General features: G+C 35.3%; 1 protein-coding gene across 1 annotated transcript in view; it reads right to left on the bottom strand.

The window, feature by feature from the left end:
• Positions 1–200: 200 nt before the first annotated feature.
• Positions 201–22,072, bottom strand: part of LOC114335550 (venom protease) — a 97,902-nt gene continuing 76,030 nt past the window's right edge. The window contains exons 3-6 of the mRNA XM_028285797.2: positions 15,260–15,398; positions 7,527–7,687; positions 3,125–3,226; positions 201–580 (exon numbers count right to left, since the gene is read on the bottom strand). Of these exons, the coding sequence (XP_028141598.1) occupies positions 267–580; positions 3,125–3,226; positions 7,527–7,687; positions 15,260–15,398 (716 nt within the window). The 3' untranslated portion in view covers positions 201–266. The remainder of the gene's footprint in view (positions 581–3,124; positions 3,227–7,526; positions 7,688–15,259; positions 15,399–22,072) is intronic.

Raw genomic sequence — 22,072 nt, 5'->3', positions numbered from 1 at the left:
GCCACAATAGATAGGAGTGACTATTAGGAACGGAAAGGCGTAGAACGCTATAAAACCGATATAATATATAAATAAATTGTTAAATAAACCATCCAATTTGTAAAATTTTTTTTATTTCGGCCTTATCTGTTCTTTTTCGTCCTAGTGAGAACAGTAATACATATAGCAAATATTTAGCCAATAGGAATAAAAACTGAACAAAAATTATAACTATTTATATTTTAGTTAATACATCTTAAATACACAGTACACATTATATACAACTATTAATTCAGATTTTTTTCTATCCAGTCAACAAAAGTAGTAACTCTGGTGTAGACACCGGGATATCCCTTTTCAGCGCATCTAAATCCATAGGAAACCACTCCAATCAGATAATATCTTATAAATTCACCATCAAACTTGCCCCAAATTAATGGACCTCCTGAATCTCCTTGACATGCGTCTTGGCGGCCATCCGCCCGTCCTGCACATAGAGTTCTCTCGTCAATTGTTGCTTTAGCCCCAAAGGCGGCAGCGCATTTTGATGTGTCAACTACTGGAATCTGGGCTATTTGGAGGGCCGAACTTGAAGGTCCATCTAAAATTAATACTCTTTTATATACAAATGTTGTGAATGCAATATGCAATGGTAGAATTCAATATCCCTGTATCCTTAATAATCTCAATAAATGGCCGAAAAATAAACAAGCTACGTTTTGTAGATGACACGGCCCTTCTTGCATATAGTCAAGAAGACTTAATTGATCTGATACGACTGGTTGAAAACGAAAATAAAATATCTGCAGTTAAACATATCAAAGACAAAGATCATGATAGTGGATACTCTACATAACAATCATCCACACATAACCACGATTGGCAGGTTTGAGGTTGTGAGCTTATACGTATATCTGGGATCATTTACCACCAGCATAGGATTGCTACAGGAACAAGGACAACGTAGATGTGATCTAGCAAATGTCGCCATAGGAAAGATAGCCAAAATATGGAAAGACTCAAATTTCACTAACTTTAAAAATGAGGTTGATCAACTGCTTAACATTTCCAATACTGGCATACGGATGTAAATCTTGGACCCTAAGACAAGCAGAAAAATTAAATATAGATGCCACTGAAATATTCTGTTGGAGAATAATGTTACGAATTCTATGGACTGACCACAAAACAAATAATTTAATTTTAAATGGGTTAAAGGTCAGTGGACGGATCGCCAGGAAATTCCGTCTCCAACAATTAAAATACTTTGGACATGTTATGAGAGCATATACAGAAAACATAGAAAGACTTACTATCCAAGTAAAGGTAGAAAGCGGAAGATCACGAGGAAGTTTCTCAACAAGATGGATATACCAAATTATAAGAATATGCAAAAGACCTTTAAAATAAATGACCAGAGACAGAGATATTTGAAGATGGACAAGACACGACGTCACTATGACCTCTACACTCCCATCTGGGATTTAATACTGAAGAAAGAGAGAGAGAGAGAGAGAGAGAGAGACCCTTAATAAAATCAGTGAAAGCAAATCTGTGGACAACAGAGTGTAAGGTTAGGCTACAGAAAGGAGTGTCAAAGTCATTCCTGGCAAATATAGGATTACTACAAGGAGGAGCTTGTCATACGCCCTAGTCAGCATTGCTCTAGAAAGAGCTCTAATCGGTATTAATAATAAGTAATACTATCGTTAATAGAAGTGTACACCAATTAGAGTTACATATGAAGAAAAATTACCTTAATCCAAGCTTTAAGTTGTGTTAGAAGTGTCAATAAAAAAATGGGGTCACAGATTATTATCTAAAATCGACGAATAGGAATATACTGAGGATCAGTAAATAGACTGAAAGGTCGCGATTACGCTGATGATATAATGCCTCTAAGCACGCACAAAACAGGACATGTAACTCACAACAAGTAAACGAATTACAAGAAAATCAAAGAAGGTTGGTTTAGAAATAAACATCAACAAAACCGAAGAAATACGAAATACCTGAAACAACTAACCTATTGAGATCAACAACCAAGAAAGTGGGAGTGTGGTGGAATCGATATATCTCCGCAGGATAATCGAAAATATAACGGTGATACAAAGCGTGATGTGTAAGATCTCCAAGACGATGAGCAGACCAAATGAAGACTCAAAGACTCTGGTGGGAAAATTCTTTCATGAAGCTGTCCATCTGAGCAGGACCGCAGCCAATGGCAACAGTAAGCTACAATATTTAGAGTTAAAAAGAAAAGAACCGTTTCGTTTTGATTCAATTCGAGTCTCTTGCCATCCTCTGACACCTGATGTTTCGGAATCTATTCCTTGTCAAGGAGGCTTTGCAAGTAGACTGAATTGGACCATAACGAAACGAAGAAGAAGTGCAAATATTAAAATATTTGCACCGCCGCGGCGTATGGTTAGACTGTCCTCTAACGGGGAACGATGAAATGGGTGAAAACTAATTTCGACCACGAATCAAGTAAGAACTATATCGGCAAGAGACTCGAATTGAATCAAAACGAAACGATTATTTTCTTTTTTGTCATACCTTACACGTACTCGGTTTTAGAGTACAAAATGACCACGTTTCATATAAGTAATCTGCGACGCATTATTGTAGTGTTCTCCTAGCGGCGCCGCTTGGTACTGTGTACCTCGGTTAACAGATTCATGGATACTTGAGCGGATACTTGATTCGTGGTCGAAATTATTTTTCACTCATTTAATATTTAGAGTCTTAGCACGCCTTGAAAGAGCTCAAAGAATGAGGAGGGGGACAGGTATTATTATTTTCAATGACTAAATATCTATTATATATCGTTACGAGAGTAATCCGTCTCAATATGGGACGAATTGCTGTTTGAAATATTTGTTAGTAAAGCTGAACTTGCGAAGAAATGTTCAAAAGGAACTAAAAATATTATTTCTTTATTAAAAAGGTGTTTTATTGTTTAAAGTTACTATTTAATACAGTGGCCTACAATATCATATATTTCTATTAAGCGTTGAGATTATCGGTTTAGAAAGATATCCATTCTTGATGGCAGACCAGATCTTTTCATCCGACAAATATGGTTATCTCCTTGTTAGATAGATATCTGTTAGATAGGTATTATTTACGGAAAAATACTTACTATAATATGTGGCTCCCCAACCAGCAACTACAGCTGCATATTTTACAAAACTTTGTTTTCTGAAATTATCGTCAATTGGTAGACATACAGGCCATACCCAAGCTAGAATAAAAAATGTTTAAATGTAACTTTTCTTTATTAAAAGCTTTTCCTGACTTTAAAATATAAATAAAAAGTAAGACGAGCATTGTTGTGACTATATTATTATGTAATGCTAATAATGAAACTACTTTAAGGTTTCTCTTCAGCCCTGATCTCAGACCACTACCTCCAGATGGAAAGTAGTGGTCATCGTGATGTGGTGTATTTTCTCTCTTCAAAGATCTCTGTCTCTGGTAATTTCTTTTAACTCAATATATATATATATATATATATATATATATATATATATATATATATATATATATATATATATATATATATATATACCTGTAATTTGGTCGATCCATCTTGTTGGGATCTTCCTCGTGATCTTCGACCTTCTACTTTAAGGTAAAGGTCCAAAATTATATTAATCTTAAAATATGTAAAAAACAAGAACTTTCTTTTATATTTTATATTTATTCTTCGCCAGTCGGAACTTCCACTATTTCATTTAGGATATTAATATCTTGTATCTCTTCTATTTAGCATCTACCACTTTCTACCTGTTTCTTATGAAGTAGTTCATCAAAATTTGCATCAATAAATTAATCAATCCTTTCTTAACTTCTATTAGATGTCCGTCCCTTCTTCTGTAATATTTGTTTATTGTTGTATACTTTATTTCCTTTCTTCTCCTATGAATTATTTCTTATATTCTTGTATTGGTTACCAGCATAGCTAACCTAATGGTTTTATTTGCTGCCACCCTAAATAGCATGCTTGTATCAGTACTAAACCAAGCTCGCAAGTTCTTCAACCATGAAGTTTTTGTGTGCTTTTTTCCCTTGCAAACTTAACATTTTGTAGCGACCTATATTTGGGACCTCTCATTACATGTCCGAAATACTCCTTCTATAATCTCAATAGTCGTCCTGAGACGTTCTAGTATTGTTTCGAATCTTCTCCACCTAACAAACTTTTAAAATTTGTAATACCACCACATTTACAAAGCTTTAAAACGATTTAGATCACTTTTATTCACAGTCCAAGACTCGACACCATAAAGCGAGACCGAGAACACGTAGCAGCGAAGTAGACGGATTCAGAATGCCAATTTTAGGTCCCTGTTACATAATACCTTGGACATCCTTCTAAAACCCATATTAGATCTAAACTTTGGCTCTAATTTCACGTGACTCTCTGAGTTACAATTTAACTGATATCCAAGGTAAACCATTTGATCAACGTGGTTAAGTACTATTTACATGTATAGACGGTTTTATATTCTATTGTTTACCTATTTTTGATTTTCCGTATGTTCAGATCCAGACCTGCTTCTTTTCAGCTCTCAACGACACTGTCAAATCATGTTTGCAGATCGTCAGTGATGAATTCAGTTCACAATTTGAGGGTATTAAAGCCAAACTGGCGTGCGTCATATTTGTGAAATGACGTAAGTCTTGCTTTATAGCCTTGATAAATAGACCTCTTCTCAGCAGAAAAATCAGAAAAAGTGGTGTAAATATTTACAAGAATAAAAAACCGCTATACGCCGTAAAAATGAGTGGCGCATACAATATTCCAGCTACAAAAGATCTGATATGAATATTACGTGGCGCTAAAATGTATTTTAATTTTGATGCAAAACAAAATTCTAGTTTTATTTTAAAATATTTTTCCATAACATTTGCTAAATTTGAAGTAAACGCGCCACAAAACAGTTTCAAATTTCAAACTGCATCAAAGTTACTCTTTTGTGGCGCGTTTACTTCAAATTTAGCAAATGCTATGGAAAAATCTTTTAAAATAAAACTAGAATTTTGTTTTGCATCAAAATAAAAATACATTTTAGCGCCACGTACATAATATTCATATCACATCTTTTGTAGCTGGAATATTGTATGCGCCACTCATTTTTACGGCGTTTAGCGGTTTCTTATTCTTGTATCAGGAGTTTTTCAAAGTTATTTATAAATTAAATGTATGAAGTTGGATGTAATGTTTCTCGATTAAACGTAAAGCTTTATAAATGGTCGCCGTTGTTGCATTATCTCCCAAATGATTTAGTGTCCATTGAATGTACAATAGATTTTTTTTTCTATTCGAAATAGATTTAAAAAAATATTGGGATGGCCGGTAAATGAACTCGGATTGCCCGTTGCCAGGTCAAATTTAGCGTCGTAACCACTACAACTACATAAACCATTTCGGGAATAATCGTTAATTGGATTATACTTTTGTAGCTTAATAACTTCTAAACGGCTAAACCGATTTTGATCACTAAACATGAGTTTGAAACGTAATGACAAGTAGTATCTGATTCATCCAAGGTCAAGTATGGTAACTGAAGCTAGTACAGGAATTATTGAGCTTGAAAACCCGTTTTTTCCCATAGGAAATTGATTTGATCATACTTATGAAGCCTCTAACTTAAAAATTCGAATTTTCCTGTATATGCGGTATACACTGTTAGATTCGTCTAGAGTCCTTCTACAGACCTTCAGTTATTGGCGCAATTCATAGGTTGAAATTTTGAGTAATTGTCGAAAAACCAAAATTTTCAAAGTTTAGTTTTTCAGTTTTTCGGCTATACTGAGCCGTGTGTATGTCTGAGCTTGATCACTTAGGCACCATTTGAAAGCTTAACTCAACCCTATTGATTTGGTGTATTTGCGGTTTTCCCGTCTCTCCTTAACCCTAAGATATATACGCCCAAAAAGTATGCCATTTTGTATCTACCTAGCCCTATAACTGGCTTACGGGTAGTCAGAAGTCAAAAATTACACCGGTTCTGAATCGGCCCTCACACCCTCTTGAAACACAGAAAAAAATTCAGATCGGTGTAACTTTTCCACACACATATATACATACATACATACATACATACATACATATCCACAAACATTTTTAAATTTTTAAATAAAAATTGAGTCATATTTCTGAGCTCGGTAACTTTTGATCGTACAACCGATTTTCAAAATTAAACATGCGGTGGAAAGGTACTGATCTGTACTATCAGAAACCGCAAAGATCGGACTTATGTTTTTGAAATTTTTGGGAGTTTTGGGGACGAGAACGAAAAACTGACCCTAAATGGGAAGGGCCGTAAAATCCACACCCTTGGACTAAAATGGAGAGGTAGCATATGGATCGACGAGTCTTTCCCTAAACTTTAAGATGGGATTTGGCCCCATTTTCAATTCAGTCAGGTTTAGAAAATCGAAAATTTCGTGTATATATAGTGTCGCATGTAGGTGTGTTGTGCGCCACTGGCGAGAACTGCCGTTCTCTGGTAACAGTAATACAGTAAAAACTTACACCACTTTTTCTTTGAAGATGTCTATTTATAATTGTTATAAAGCAAGACTTACATTATTTCACAAATATGACTTTGGCTTTAACCCATTCAATTATTCCTTCTTGTTTTTCAGAAAGTGCATTTCTGAAAATTCTTTCGGAGTAAACGTTGAAAAGCAGGGAGCAGGGGCGACAAGGGACATCCCTCCTTACTCATCTTTTAATATTAAGAGCCTGTGATGTGCAATTATGCGAACGTCTCTGACATCCAAAGCCAATTTCTCTTAGAACTTCTATCAATATAGAGTACTTAACACGATCAAATGCCTTTTGGAAGTCAATAAAACAACAATACATGTATCTTCTTCTTCTTCAAGTGCCATCTCCGCGACGTATGTCGGCAATCATCATAGCTTTTGGAGACGGCTGCTCTGAAAAGTTAATTTGATGTACATCCGTACCATTCTCTCAGGTTGCGCAGTCACGATATTCTGCGTCTCCCTATGCTTCTTTTTCCTTAAATCTTTCCCTGCACAATGAGTTAGCGCAAGATGTATCTCTCTCCACGTGTAATATGTCCCAGATATTCCAATTTTCTGGTTTTGATTTTGAATAAATGTATACTTTTAGAGAAATTTTTAATAAATGGCTTAACAAACTGATGGTTCTATAATCAGCACAGGTTTCTGCTATTTTCTTTTTAGGTAGAGCTATGAACAATGAATTGGACCAACCATTAGGTAGGTATCCGCTGGTATTCTCGTGTTATTAAATAGTATAAGTAGTTCTCTTGTGTTGTAAAATATTATAAATTGTTCTATTGTCTTTCTTGCTCTTCCCGTTGTACTAGCTATTGACATTTAATATTGCAAATGGGCCAGCTACATAAAATTGATAATCAAAATAGCAATGACTGAAACTGCCGATGTAAACAAAACAAAATCTGGAAAAGTTTTGGAACACACACTAAGTTAAAGTATTATGTACTAATTCAGACAAGAATATATGTTTCTAAACTTACGATTGGTGGGGGCTCTTTCCAAAGTAAGAATTGCGATATCACTGGTGTATTTCACGGGACTGTAGTCTTCGTGAACTTTAGCTTTGATCAATGGTATATCTTCTGGTTCTGCTCCATCATTAGGATTGTTTAAATCTAAGTCTCCTAAACGAGCGACATATCTAAAAAGTATAAAGAAACAAATCATAAAAGGATATCCACTACTTAAGAGTTTCTCATTGGCAAAATATTCTATTGAGGAAGGGTAAAATTCAATTTAAAAACCAAATGATGAAGATATGATTTAAGAAAAAATTGAAAAAAATATAAACAAATACATAAAAAGACTCTTCTTCTTATTTTTCTTCTAGTGGCGCTACAACCCTCTGTGAGTCTTAGCCTGCTTAAACATGTTTCTTACATTCTGTCCTGTTGGATAATTTTCTTCGCCATTGCCTGATATTTATGGTTTTAAGATTTTCTTCTACGTCGTCTTTCCATTTTTTATAAGGCATACCTCTTGTTTTATTTCCTTGGGGCTTTCATCTCTGGATTACTTTTACAGCTCGATTATCTGGCATTCTTTCTAAATTAATGACCAAGCCAATCTAGTCTTTGTGACTTTACAAACCTAACAATATCTACGCTCCGTATTAGTTCATCCAGCTCGTAGTTCATTTTAATTCTCCACAAACCATCGCTGCAATGGGTTGGTCCCAATATTTTTCTTAGTATTTTGCGCTCAAATATTCTCAGTTGATTTTCATCAGTGGTTAAGAGGGTCCATGTTTTACATCCATATGTGACGACTGGTCTAATTACTGTTTTGTATAATCTAAACTTCTTAGACTTACGATTCAGTAACTTATTTTTCATTAAGAAATTGTATGCATAAAAGCACTTATTACCGCTAAGAATCCATGCTTGTATTTCTTGACGTGTTCTTGATGACGAGTGCAGACAAGCAATAGAGGAAAGAAATGAAGCAAAAATTATTTGAATTCGCAAGACGGAAAGCAGACAAGAGATGTAGAATTAAAAAGAGAGCCTATGAAAACGGACAAATAGAAAAAATGGAAGAAAATTTCAAAAACAACGAAATTAGAGGGGCTTACGAATACCTAAAAAATATAAAAAGTGGGTATAAACCTCAAACAAGTCTATATAAAGATGAAAGTGGGCAAATAATCAGTGACCAACAGAAAGTCACAGAAACCTGGAAGCATTATTTTCAGACACTACTTGGAACTCAAGTAGACATGGAAGATGAAATGGGTATGATCTACGTAGAAGAAAATGGAGTAGAAGCTCCAACCATAGAGGAAGTTCTCAAAGCCATTAAGGCCCAGAAAAACAATAAAGCTCCGGGAGTTGACGAAATACCAGCAGAACTATATAAGGTAGGTGGCGACCACCTAGCAAGTCACATCCACGCGCTCATCAAAGACGTATGGCAAGAAGAGAAAATACCCGACGACTGGAAGAAAAGTATAGTATGCCCGATCTATAAAAAAGGAGACAAACTCCAATGCAAAAACTACCGTGGAATCTCTCTACTATGTACAGCATATAAAGTCCTCACGTATATTATAAACCAGCGGCTCCAACCACTAGCAGAAAATATTATTGGAGAGTATCAGACGGGCTTCCGACGGGGAAGATCGACACTGGATCAAATATTTACAGTCAAACAGATCTTGAGCAAAGCATGGGAACACGATGTTGATGTTCACAACGTGTTTGTAGACTTCAAACAGGCATACAACTCAGTCAAAAGGAACAAACTATACTATATATTGGCTGAATTGGCAATACCACACAAGCTAGTAAGACGCATTAAAGCCACAATGGATGAAACTCAGGCATGTACGAATACAAAACCACCGGACAGACTTTTTCAACATTTCGCAGGGACTAAAGCAGGGAGGTGGGCTGGCCCCAACATTGTTTAACCTGGCACTGGAGTATACGGTTAGGCAAATGCAAACTGGACGAGGAAATCTACTGACCAACCGAATGGTTCAACTGGCCGCTTATGCTGATGATATTAATATTATGAGTAGAACATCAACAGGAGCACAGGAAACATATGCAGAGTTAAAAACACAAACAAAAATATAGTCCCAGAAAACATTATACATGAAGATGACATTGAAAGGTTGAAAAGTTTACATACCTGGGAGTAGAAATATATGCCGACGGATCAGAAGATGGAGGAATACGGAAGAGAATAACGTAGGCAAACAGAGCTTATTTTGCCCTCTCCGATATATTTCGGTCTAAAAGTGTCCACCGAAATACAAAGATGAGAATCTATAAAACCTTAATTCGACCAATAACATGTTATGGCAGTGAAGCCTGGGTCGTGAAAGAAACATCCAAAAACAAACTCGACACATTCGAAGGGAAAGTAGTTAGGAGAATACTAGGACCTGTGAGGGAAAACGGAATCTTCAGAAGTCGATACAACAACGAGCTTTATCAACTTTATAAGGAAACGCCCCTGTCAGACTTCATTAGAATACAAAGATTGCAGTGGGCCGGACATGTAATAAGAATGGGAGAGGAGAGGCTACTAAAACGAGCACTGAATGCTTGAATGCAAGGAAAGAGACCGGTTGGGAAGCCACGAAAGCGCTGGGAAGACACAGTCAACAGCGACGCACAAACCGTTTTAGGAGTCCGTGTATGGAGAAGAGCAGCCACAGACAGGCAAGGGTGGAGGCAAAAAAATAAAGGAGGCCAAGGCTCAATTTGGGCTGTAGTGCCGTAGAAGAAGAAGAAGAAGAAGTTGTTGTTTTCATTTATTATTGAGTAGGGTGGTTCGAAAAAAACTTTTTTTTTTATTTCAGATCGCTATAGTGCGCAAAAGTTGCCATTGGTATAGACTTGAAAAAAGCACTAATTAATTTTTTATTAATTTGTCTTCCGGTCGCGCAATGCCATCGAAGTTAGCAAAAATTGTGAAAAACCTTAATTTTTCATATATTTTTTTAACAGGACAGATGGTTTTAATTGCGTTCCTATACCATGAATTAACTACTAAAAGTATGTAAAATCAATATAAATGCACTTATTATACATTTGTTTCATATCTTCTGGTCGCGCAACATAATACAAAATGAGTAAAATTAGTAGTTTTTGCAAAATTTCAAAGTTTGACTGTTTGGTACAATTTAATCATACGACTTTTAGAGATGGTATAGTTTAATTTAATTACAATAATATATTTAAAATCCAAGCATATAAGATAAATTTTGATATTCAAGTGGAATTCGGTCGCGCAGCTTCGTCAAAAACAGCAGACTACCGAGAGACGAGGCGAAAGTGACAAATGCCAGCGAAGTGCGCGCTGCCACAAATAAAAATATATGTGGGAATACCTCTACAATGGAGTATTTGTCTTCTCCATTACAACGAACTGCCATTCCACCACCGTTTCCAACACTTAGATGAAAATACAACATGCCCAAGAGGATATTCCGGACCAATTGGAAAGGCCCTACCTGATTGTGAAAGACTACCACTTATTGATTTTAATCCTATTGATTGTGAGATTCCAAAAGTTGACAAGCGTATTCTTAGCAAGCACCAGTAATTGTACTTGCTTGAGATATCAGAAGTCATCAAGTCAGGACATTTTTCAGAAGACTTTGTATTGGGTACGTGATCCTATTCCAACGTCACATTCAAGATGGCTTACTACTGCAAAACGAGTTTTGCGTTTCTACATCAGTGTGTCCAACCCTTCTGAAAATCTGAGAGAGATTGTCACATTCATTCTCAAATGTTATAATATGCCTATGTGGTTTGCCATAAAAATAAACCACAAATTCACAGATGGGCCTAGACATGATTACAAAATCATTGGATATTCAAGGTACTTACCAGAAGAGCTTCTTCAAGTTGTTGATCCCGTTTTACAAAGGAATGCTTACTTTGTCCATCCCGAAAATTTACTTTTGGCTATGGTAACTGATGACAGAAACCATATCCGAGAGCTGGGCTTTTGGTGTATCATGAAGGAAAAGCAAGCAATATCTGAAAGTGACTATCAGAATCTTTAAACCACCAAACTTAAACTTGAAGCTAAATAGTATTACGAAATTATCAAATGGAACACCAGTAGACTGACTTCCCTCTACTGCTAAGAACATTGACTAATGAAGAGATAAAACAGTATGTGAGCAATGACTTCAAGCCTGTTATGAGTATAAATACTTTGCCATGCCATACACAGGCAGTTGAAAGATGCGTTAAACTAGTGACCGTAGCTTTAAGTAAAGTGTGTGGACACAGTTCCAGAGACGGCTATATTAGAACCATATTATTGCACCGCTCAGCGACGCCAACGATTAAAATCAACAACAACTGGTAGTCTTTCACAATCAGGTAGGGCCTTTCCAATCGGTCCGGATATCCTATAGTGCGTGTTGTATTTCCATCTAAGTGTTGGAAAAGGTGGCGGAATGGCAGTTCGTTGTAATGGAGAAGACAAATACTCCATTGTAGAGGTCTTCCCACATGAATCTCTATTTGAGCTTCGCTGGCATTTCGTCACTTTCGCCTCGCCTCTCGGTAATCTGCTGTTTTTGACGAAGATGCGCGACCTAATTCCACTTGAATATCAAAATGTATCTTAGATGCTTGGATTTTAAATATATTATTGTAATTGAATTAAACTATAGCATCTCTAAAAGGCTTATGATTAAATTGCACTAAACAGTCAAACTTTGAAATTTTGCAAAAACTACTAATTTTACTCATTTTATATTACGTTGCGCGACGTGAAGATATGAAACAAATGTATAATAAGTGCATTTATATTGATTTTACATACTTTTAGTAGTTAATTCATGGTATAGGAACGCAATTAAAACCATCTATTCTATTTAAAAAAAAAATTTGAAAAATTAAGGTTTTTCACACTTTTTCCTAACTTGATGGCATTGCGCGACCGGAAGACAAATTATTAAAAAAATAATAATTAGTGCTTTTTTCAAGTCTATACCAATAGCAACTTTTGCGCACTATAGCGATCTGATATAAGAAAAAAGTTTTTTTCGAACCACCCTATTATTGAGCATACGTAGGGAAAAGTTGAGGCATATTCGTGGGTATGGTTGTTTACCTTCAGATTCTCATTTTGATTCGACTTTGTGCACTCCATATATTTTGTTTTACTTTCATTTATATATAGACCAAACGTAGCAGCTTCCAGTTTCAGCCTCTATAGATTTTTCGCCCAATACCCTTTTGTTGCGGCTTATTATGGCCATAGCATCCGCATACGCGCATATTTGCATAGATCTTGTATTAATACAGCCGTTCATATCCAATTTTCTAACAACAGCTTCCAAAGTTATAATAAAAAGTGTTGTTGATAAGGTATCACCTTGCGGAACTCCATTTTCAATATGCCTCTGTCATATTCTCCTCATCTACTCTCCCCATGGCTTTGGAACCCGCCAAAGTCATTTTTATAGGTCTAACTAACTTATTGCAATAGAAAGAGTAATGTTAGGTATACGACTGTCAGATAAAAAGATGAATGGCTGGGTAGGATTAAAAACAAAAGTCGAGGACATAACAACAAAACTTGCCAAACTTAAATGGAGCTTCGCAGACTACACTGCTAGACAAAAAGACCAACGTTGAAATGCAACAGTACAACACTGGAGACCTTACGAAAGTAAACGAGCAAGAGGAAGACCATAGATGAGATGGGTTGATGTTATTAAAAGAGTAGCCGGAACAAATAGGAGATATGTTGCTCAGGATAGAGACCGATGGAAGGAGTTGGGAGAAGCATATGACCAAACGTGAACGATAGAAGGCCAAGAAGAAGAAGAAGAACTTATTTGGTATCCCTAATATAGAGAGTTGCTTTAACATTATTTATCTATCTACTCCATCAAACGCCTGTTTGAAATCGATATATCGGTATAAGTTGTAAATTAGTATGTTACACATAGTTTCAAAAGTTATGCATCACCCCTCGTATTCACGATGTTTACACTTTTATAAATCCATATCTTTATCACATATTAATTGAGCCTTTTTTTATAAAAAATAGACCTTTTTTGGTTTTTTATTTTATTTGAATACCCATTTAATTGACCTGGTTTTGCCAAGGTGTAAACATTTGAAAAAATTATTCTGGTGAAATTTTTGAAAACGTGATTAAAAATGAATCCTACTTTAATTTCTGAGTTGGGCCGTACAAGAATTATCGATTTAGTTGAAGAAGTCCATTCACAGCGGTTCGTGGCGGAAAGAGTGGGTGTTTCTCAGAGTGATGTCTCACGGATATGGAATAGGTTCCTGGAGACAAACTCGATACGGAATAGAGTAGGTCTGATAGACCCCGAGTTACCAATGATCGACAGAATAGATATATCAGAATTTCCATCCGTAGAAATTCTTCTATGTCTGTACCAGTCCTCCAAAGAGAATTGAGGCATGCTACAGGAGTCAGAGTATCGTTGTCTACAATAAGAAGAAAAATTTTAGACCCAGGTTTGAGGAGACGCCGACCAATAAGAGTTCCTCAGCTACAACCTAGATATATTTTGGACCGCCTCCAGTGGACTCAAGAACACATACAGCTTCCTTACAGTTTTGGAATTTTGTGCTTTTTTCAGACGAGACCAGAATCTGTTTAAATAGTGATAACCGGCGAATTCGTGTGTGGCGAGAGCCAACAAGAACTGCACAACTAGCCACACACGAATTCGCCGGTTATCACTATTTAAGCAGATTCGGGTCTCGTCTGAAAAAAGCACAAAATTCCAAAATTGTTGGGGGGCTGTATGTATTCTTGAGCCCATTGGAGGCGGTCCAAAACATGTCTAGATTGTAGCTGAGGAACTCTTATTGGTCGAAGACTCCTCAAACCTGAGTCTAAAATTCTACTTCTTATTCTAACCAACGATACTCTGACTCCTGTAGCATGTCTGAATTCTCTTTGGAGGTCTGGTACAGACATAGAGGAATTTCTACAGATGGAAATTCTGATATATCTATTCTGTCGATCACTGGTAACTCGGTGTCTACCAGACCGAGCTCTATTCCATATCGAGTTTGTCTCCAGGAACCTATTCCATATCCGTGAGACATCACTCTGAGAAACACCCACTCTTTCCGCCACGAACCGCTGTGAATGGACTTCTTCAACTAAATCGATAACTCTTATACGGTCCAACTCAGAAATTAAAGTACGATTCATTTTTAATCACGTTTTCAAAAATTTCACCAGAATAAATTTTTCAAATTTTTACACCTTGGCAAAACCAGGTCAATTAAATGGGTAATCAAATAAAATAAAAAACCAAATATGGTATATTTTTTATAAAAAAAAGGCCCATTAAATATGTGATAACGATAAGGATTTATAAAAGCTGTATAAAAAATGTATTTGGTCTGTAGTTAACCTTTTTGATCCGAAACCACATTGGTATTCACCAACGTGGTTTCAGTTCACCAGAAACCAATTCACATAAAAAGACATAAAGAACATAAATAAATCAAAGAGAAGAAGTAATGAGTAAAGACAGCCATATGAGTGCTTAAATCACTAGAGAGTGGGAAAAAAAGAAAAATAATGGTGATAAATAGGTAAATGTCCTAAAAGCAAAAAATAAAATACAGAAAGGAAATATAAAAATGTAGAAAGAACTAAGAAAAAAATTAGTGGAAGAGCGTGAAGAAGAAAAAGAGATCAATGAGTCATCTAACAAGTAGATTGTACTTACAAGTCTTTCTTGTTGTGTACACAGTGAGCAGCTGTGAGAATATGTCTTTCTGTAATGAGTGTTCCGCCACACAACCATCTTGGCTTTGAAGGGTCCCTGCTATTTCTATAACCCAAATTAACAATGAATGGTACCTCATCTGCAAAATAAAGTAATTATTTATATCAGAAAACAGTCTACTGGTTATATAAAATGAATCTGAAAAACTATTGCTGTTAGAATGAAACTACTAGACAAGAGTCATCAAATGTATGATCAGATTTATTTACGATCCGACAAATATTAGAAGAAAAAAACTGGAAATTCAACCGAGACGTACACCTAATTTTCGTAGATTTCTAGCAAGCAAATGATTCGATAAAAAGAGGCAGACTATGGCTAGCAATGCTAGAAGCTAACTCAAAGGAAGGCGTAACAGACTCATATGCACAGGAGCACAGGTAAGAATAGGTAACAAAACATCGATACCATTTAGTATAATATCAGGGCTTAGACAAAAAGATCCCTTATCACCGTTGCTATTGAATTTGGGTGTAGAATATGCAATATCGAATCGAGGATCAAAGCCAGTTTTGGCCTTTGCTGATGATCTACATGCAGCCGCTCATTCTACAAGAGACATAAGAGAGGTGTTTTCAGAACTAGAGGAAAAGGCAAGTAGTCTGGGCCTTCGAATAAATAAAGAGAAGGCGACAAAATACATGCTCGTAACCAAAAATCCAAGACCAATAATTAAAGGGTTTAAATATCTTCTTCTTCATGTACCATGTCCTTTCAGAACGTTGGTTATCATCACAGCTATCTTAATTTTATTCATTGCCACCCTAAATAGCATGCTTGTATCAACACCATACCAATCTCGCAAGTTCTTCAACCATGAGGTTCTTCTTCGTCCTGGACTGCGTTTGCCTCCAGCAGCTTTCTCTGCTTGATGCTTGATGAAGTACTCCAGCTTTCTCTGCTTGATGCTTTTTATGATCTCAGTAGTCTTGCTGAGACGTTCTAGTATTGTGGAGTTTCGAATCTTCTCCACCCAGGAAACTTTTAAAATTCTTCTATAGCACCACATTTCGAAAGCCTCAAGGCGATTTAGATCGATTTTATTCACATTCCAGGACTCGACACCATAAAGTAAGACCGAAAACACGTAGCAGCGAAGTAGGCGGATCCTCAATGCCAATTTTAGGTCTCTGTTACATAACACCTTGGACATCCTTCTTAAAGCGGCTCTAGTCTGCTCTATCCTAGATCTAATTTCGCCGTGACTTTCTGCGTTACAATTTAGTTGCTGTCCAAGGTAACCGATTTTATCAACTTGCTCAAGTTTGGTATTATTTACATATATAGACGGTTTTATATGCTGCTGTTTACTTATTACGAGTATTTTGGTTTTCCGTATGTTCAGTTCCAGACCTGCCTCCCTACAACTCTCAACGAAACTATCAAGTAGTGTTGCAGATCTTCTTGACTAGAAGCTAGGAGTACTGTATCGTCCGCATATCGCAAATTATTGATGACTTCACCGTTCACAAATATTCCTTCTTGTTTTTCAGAAAGAGCTTTTCTGAAAATTCTTTCGGAGTAAACGTTGAAAAGCAGTGGTGACAAGAGGCATCCCTGCCGTACTCCTCTCTTAATATTAAGAGCCTGTGATTCCACACCATCTACTAAAACTGATGTTGTTTGATTCCAACATAAATTTGCAATTATTCGAACATCTCTGCCGTCCAAGCCTGTCTTTTAGAGCTTCGATCAACATTGAGTGCTTAAGACGATCAAATGCTTTTTGGAAGTCAATAAAACAACAGTATATGTCTACAGATATATCTCGACATCTTTGAGCAAGTACGTTCATTCCAAACAATGCCTCTCTCGTTCCAAACCCGTTACGGAAACCAAACTGTGTGTCATCCAGGTATTCCTCGCATTTATTGTAGATAAATTATGTATTACTTTCAGAAAAATTTTCAATAAATGATTTAACAAACTGATGGTTCTATAATCAGCACAGGTTTTTGCTGTTGTCTGTGTTTTGCTGTTTAAATATCTGGGGACGGTAATCACAGATTACAACCATATAGAAAAAGAGGTCTCAGCAAGGATACCTGCGGGGAATAAAGCATTATACTTCCTACCATAATTAACAAGATCTAAGCTGCTAAAAGGAAAATCTAAATTAGGACTGTTCATGTCATGTATTCGTCCAGTTTTTACATATTATGAAAGTAAAACATGGACTCTATGTACCGGGTGTCCCAATAAGAATGGCTCTCTGCCATATCTCAGGAACCTTTTATAGTACAGCTTTGAGAAAAAAATATTTATAATAAAAGTTGCCTTGGGAAAAGCCTGGAAATTATTTTCATAATTGTAGGTCCACCGCTAGAGGGCGTAATTGAATATCAAAAATTAAAAAATCAAAATTTTACATTTGCCTAATGAAAGGGCACTGAAAATCCCATTACCGCATTGTTCATAAAATTCTGCGCATATTTGATTTCACAAGTTTAAGTCTACCTTTGCAAATAAGACGTGGAGGTGAGTGGGAACCTTCTTATGAAAAAATAGCTGTAAGTCCTGTTCTGCTAAATCGAATTTTGCATACTTGGTCTTGTTGAAAACAGCTCTTTTTCGTCAATGTAAGAGTGTTATTTTTGTTGTTAAGAGTGTTTCGTCAATGTGAGAGGAGACATTATTTAATTATTTTCATAAATCTAATTTTCTTTGGAAAATATTAAATACAAGTATGCATTTTTAATCCTGTATTACAAATTATCAAAAGAATACCGAAAACCGCATGTCGATACCTTTTTCTACCTCAAGATATCTTAAGAAATGTGTAAATTTTAAACATAACTGTTACTGTCACCGGCAAACGAAGTTAACGAAAAGTATTGTGCTATGGAAAAAACAAATAAACATTTTCCTGATGTAAACGTATATAATTAATTAAAACAACAATAAAACAAAAAACACTATAAATATAACAAAGAAATACAAGCACCTACTTACTTAGTGACGGCCTAAATGTTCAATTTGTTGCCCATTATTTTCGATGCAAGCATTTACTCTTTCAAGAGTAGATTGAAAAGCAACAGATTTAACTGTTTTAGACTTTTATATGGGGACGGATTAAAGACCTTGTTTTGGCCGCTCGGTCCACTACTCGAGAAAATATTATCTAATCTAGAGAATACGAAACGCAATTCAAAGCATTGCGAGAGCAGAACTTGAGACTGCTGTTCAATCTACTCTTGAAAGAGTAAATGCTGGCATCGAAATTTAATGGGCAACAAATTGAACATTTAGGCCGTCACTAAGTAAGTAGGTGCTTGTATTTCTTTGTTATATTTATAGTGTTGTTTGTCTTATTGTTGTTTTAATTAATTATATAGGTTTACATCTGGAATATGTTTATTTGTTTTTTCCATAGCACACTAATTTTTCTTAACTTCGTTTACCGGTGACAGTAACAGTTATGTTTAAAATTTACACATTTCTTAAGCGGCAGTTTCACATAGCAGTTCACTGTTATCGCAGCGGTTTTTAGCGGTGGGGATATATCTACTGCGATGGGTTTTACTGCTACCTACTTATTCACTACCCGTCCGTATGTCCAAATGAAACAGTCAGTTTTTAAAGATGGCGCCGAATAAAAAAAAAGTTGTAGATGTGTAACTACTTATTTATTAGGTACTATCTACCTATTGAAGAAAAAAATATTATGGAAAAAAAGTTCCCTCGGTGGCGAAACGAATATACAGTAAAAAAAGATATTGGATGAAAACACTGTTATTAAACAGACCTCGCTTTGACATGGAAAATAATTTATTAACAGAATCATTAAAACCATGGCACTGTTGGACAGTAAATATCATCCTGTGCTCATTCCTGTTGGTTGGCTATCATGAATTTTCTTTTTTTCTAGTAGATACGTTGCTCTTATGGATGCTATCTTCTTTTTTATGGTTTCTTCGTCTATAATATATACCCACCTTTTCCGCAATTTTTGCAATTGCATCCTTTCTCTTTAATTAACAAAAACATTTTTCTTTTCGTCCATGAACGCAATGAGTTTTAAAGATTTCGCCATTTTTATTTTATAAATAAGTTACTGCGATAGCAAAACTAGAATTATTTCTACTTATCGCAGTAATTCTTGTAGCAATCTACTGCAATCCAAGTGGTATGATTCACAAGGAAGAAAAGGTGACAGTCAAAGTGACAGTCAAAACACGCCTACCTAACAGTCGCTGTGATAACAGTGAACTGCTATGTGAAACTGCCGCTTTAAGATATCTTGAGATAGAAAAAGGTATCGACATGCAGTTTTCGGTATTCTGTTGCTAATTTGGTCTAATTTTGTAATACAGGATTAAAAATGCATACTTGTATTTAATATTTTCCAAAGAGAACTAGATTTCTGAAAATAGTTAACCCTTAAGTACTAACACACCGTCTCTCAGACGGCATCGTTTGTTGAAAGTGGGATATTTCCATTCCGAGAAAAATTTGAAGGTCATCCGTTTATGACTTTTCAAGTTATGTTGTTATTTACTAGTATTGAATTCGGCAATTTGCTGCAGGTTGTTATTCGAAAGATATTTAGACTCAAAGTGTGATTTCCGTCTAATAGACGGGGTGTTAGTGTTTGTGCCCAGTTCGTCATTAAACATAATGTGCCCCAGTTCGTCAAAAAGTTCAAATAAGGGGATAAAGACTATGAGGAAACTCTTTTGAAATGACTTGATGAGGTAGAAGACGACGTAAGCGAAGTGGGATCAATTTGTGATGAAAATGTTGCCACTGACTACCATTGCTACACTGTACAAATTTTAGTGCCTGTCAGTTTTTTTTTTGTTTTAATATTTTTTAAAAATTTTTTTATTTTCATGTTTATTACTCTTTGTTTAACTCGATTATAAATTTTTATCAAGATTCTTTAATTTGTTTCATTTTTATCACACTTATTTTCAGGAATAAAAAGTCGCACAGACAATCCTTCCATTCTTGTTATAATGTTTTGTATTTTAATAAATACAGAAAAACTAGATCAATTACTGTGTTTTTTTAGATAAGTAATACTTTCAGTAAGTCATCGAAATATTTTTTTGCATTATAATATTTAACAAAAGAAAAATAACCAGTAAAATGTGAAACCCGTCTGTCAGGCGGTTAGTTAGTGTTTGCGCCATTGATTTAAGATGTTAGTACTTAAGGGTTAAATATCTAGCTGGCATATTACCTACTTATTAGGATATTTCGAAAATAAGACTTTTGCATTGATGAAAAAGAGCTGTTTTCAACAAGAACAAGTATACAAAATTCGATTTAGCAGAACCGGACTTACAGGCATTTTTTCATAAGAAGGTCCCCACTCACCCCCACCTCTTATTTGCAAAGGTAGACTTAAACTTGTGAAATCAAATATGCGCAGAATTTTATGAAGAATACGATGATTGGATTTTCAGTGCCCTTTCATTAGGCAAATTTTGTAAAATTTTGATTTTTTAATTTTTGATATTCAATTACGCCCTCTAGCGGTGGACCTACAATTATGAAAATAATTTCCAGGCTTTTCCGGAGGAAACTTTTGTTATAAATATTTTTTTCTTAAAGCTGTACTATAAAGGGTTCCTGAGATATGGCCGAGGGCCATTCTTATTGGTACATTAGCGGGAAATAAATAATCTGCTGATATTTGAATGGAAAGTTCTGAGAATGATATTTGGCCCTCAAAGAGGTGAATTGGCAGTAGAGTGGGGAAGGCACCGTAATGCTGAATTGGTAACTCTGTATGGTACTTAAAACATCGTCAGATATATAGGGTGAGTCACCGCTAACGGGGCGGAAGATTGCAGCGAAACGGTAAAAGATTTGAAAAAAATTTAAATTGAATAGATTGTAAGTTGATAAAAGCTACATTTTAAAATTATTTTGAAATATACAGGGTGTCCCAATAAATGGCGGCGTATCAAAGTTATATTTTTTCTTATAGAACACCCTGTACTTTATTGCATTTTTTAATTGACCGCAAAAAATAAGGTATAGTTTCATAAGGCTTCCCTATACCTATGTACAGAGTGTTCTGAGTTATGTTGACTTCTCTTAAAATGTAAAGTTTTAAAAGAAGGCTTATTCTCAAGTTATTTAAAGAAATTATAGAAACATTACTTTTACATCTAAATAGTTGGATATTGGTTGAATGTATTCCATGATTAATTATTACATATTTGTCAACAGGGTGTTCAAAATTTACAGTTTCATTATTGGAGTATTATGATGCTTATTTTAAATGGAACACCATGTATATTAATAAATAATTATACTAACCAAATTTACCTCTTTCTAATGGTATATAAATGTCCTATACCTAGGTGTCATAGTTTTTGCGTAATTTACAATTATTTAAATTCTTAATCTGTAAATCGATTTTAAAACAAAAGATTATTAATGTCATTGTATGACATTGTCAGTTTATGACAGTACGGTTTGGTAATTATCTAAACTATAAACATCAGTGTATGATATTCAATTTTTTTTTACTTAAAAATGGCTTTGGAAGAGCCAATTACATTCAAATTTAATTGTTCCTAAAAATGAATAATCACACCATCTATGAAAGAGTAGACATGCTACTTTGCATTGGGGAATATTTTTAAAATTTTCTCTTAGCTTCTAAAGTTTACGCTTAAAAGTATCCTGATAAAAGACACCCAAAAAAGGACGTTTTTGAGAAATTTCTCGATAGATTCCCTGCTGCTGGTATGTTGCATAGGTAGGAAAAGTTAAATAAAAATAAACCATTTATTT

This window comes from Diabrotica virgifera, chromosome 10, assembly GCF_917563875.1.
Source record: "Diabrotica virgifera virgifera chromosome 10, PGI_DIABVI_V3a".
Classification (NCBI taxonomy): Eukaryota; Metazoa; Arthropoda; class Insecta; order Coleoptera; family Chrysomelidae; genus Diabrotica; species Diabrotica virgifera.
The sequence above is the reverse complement of the archived record's forward strand: the minus strand, read 5'-3'. Positions and strand labels throughout refer to the sequence as shown.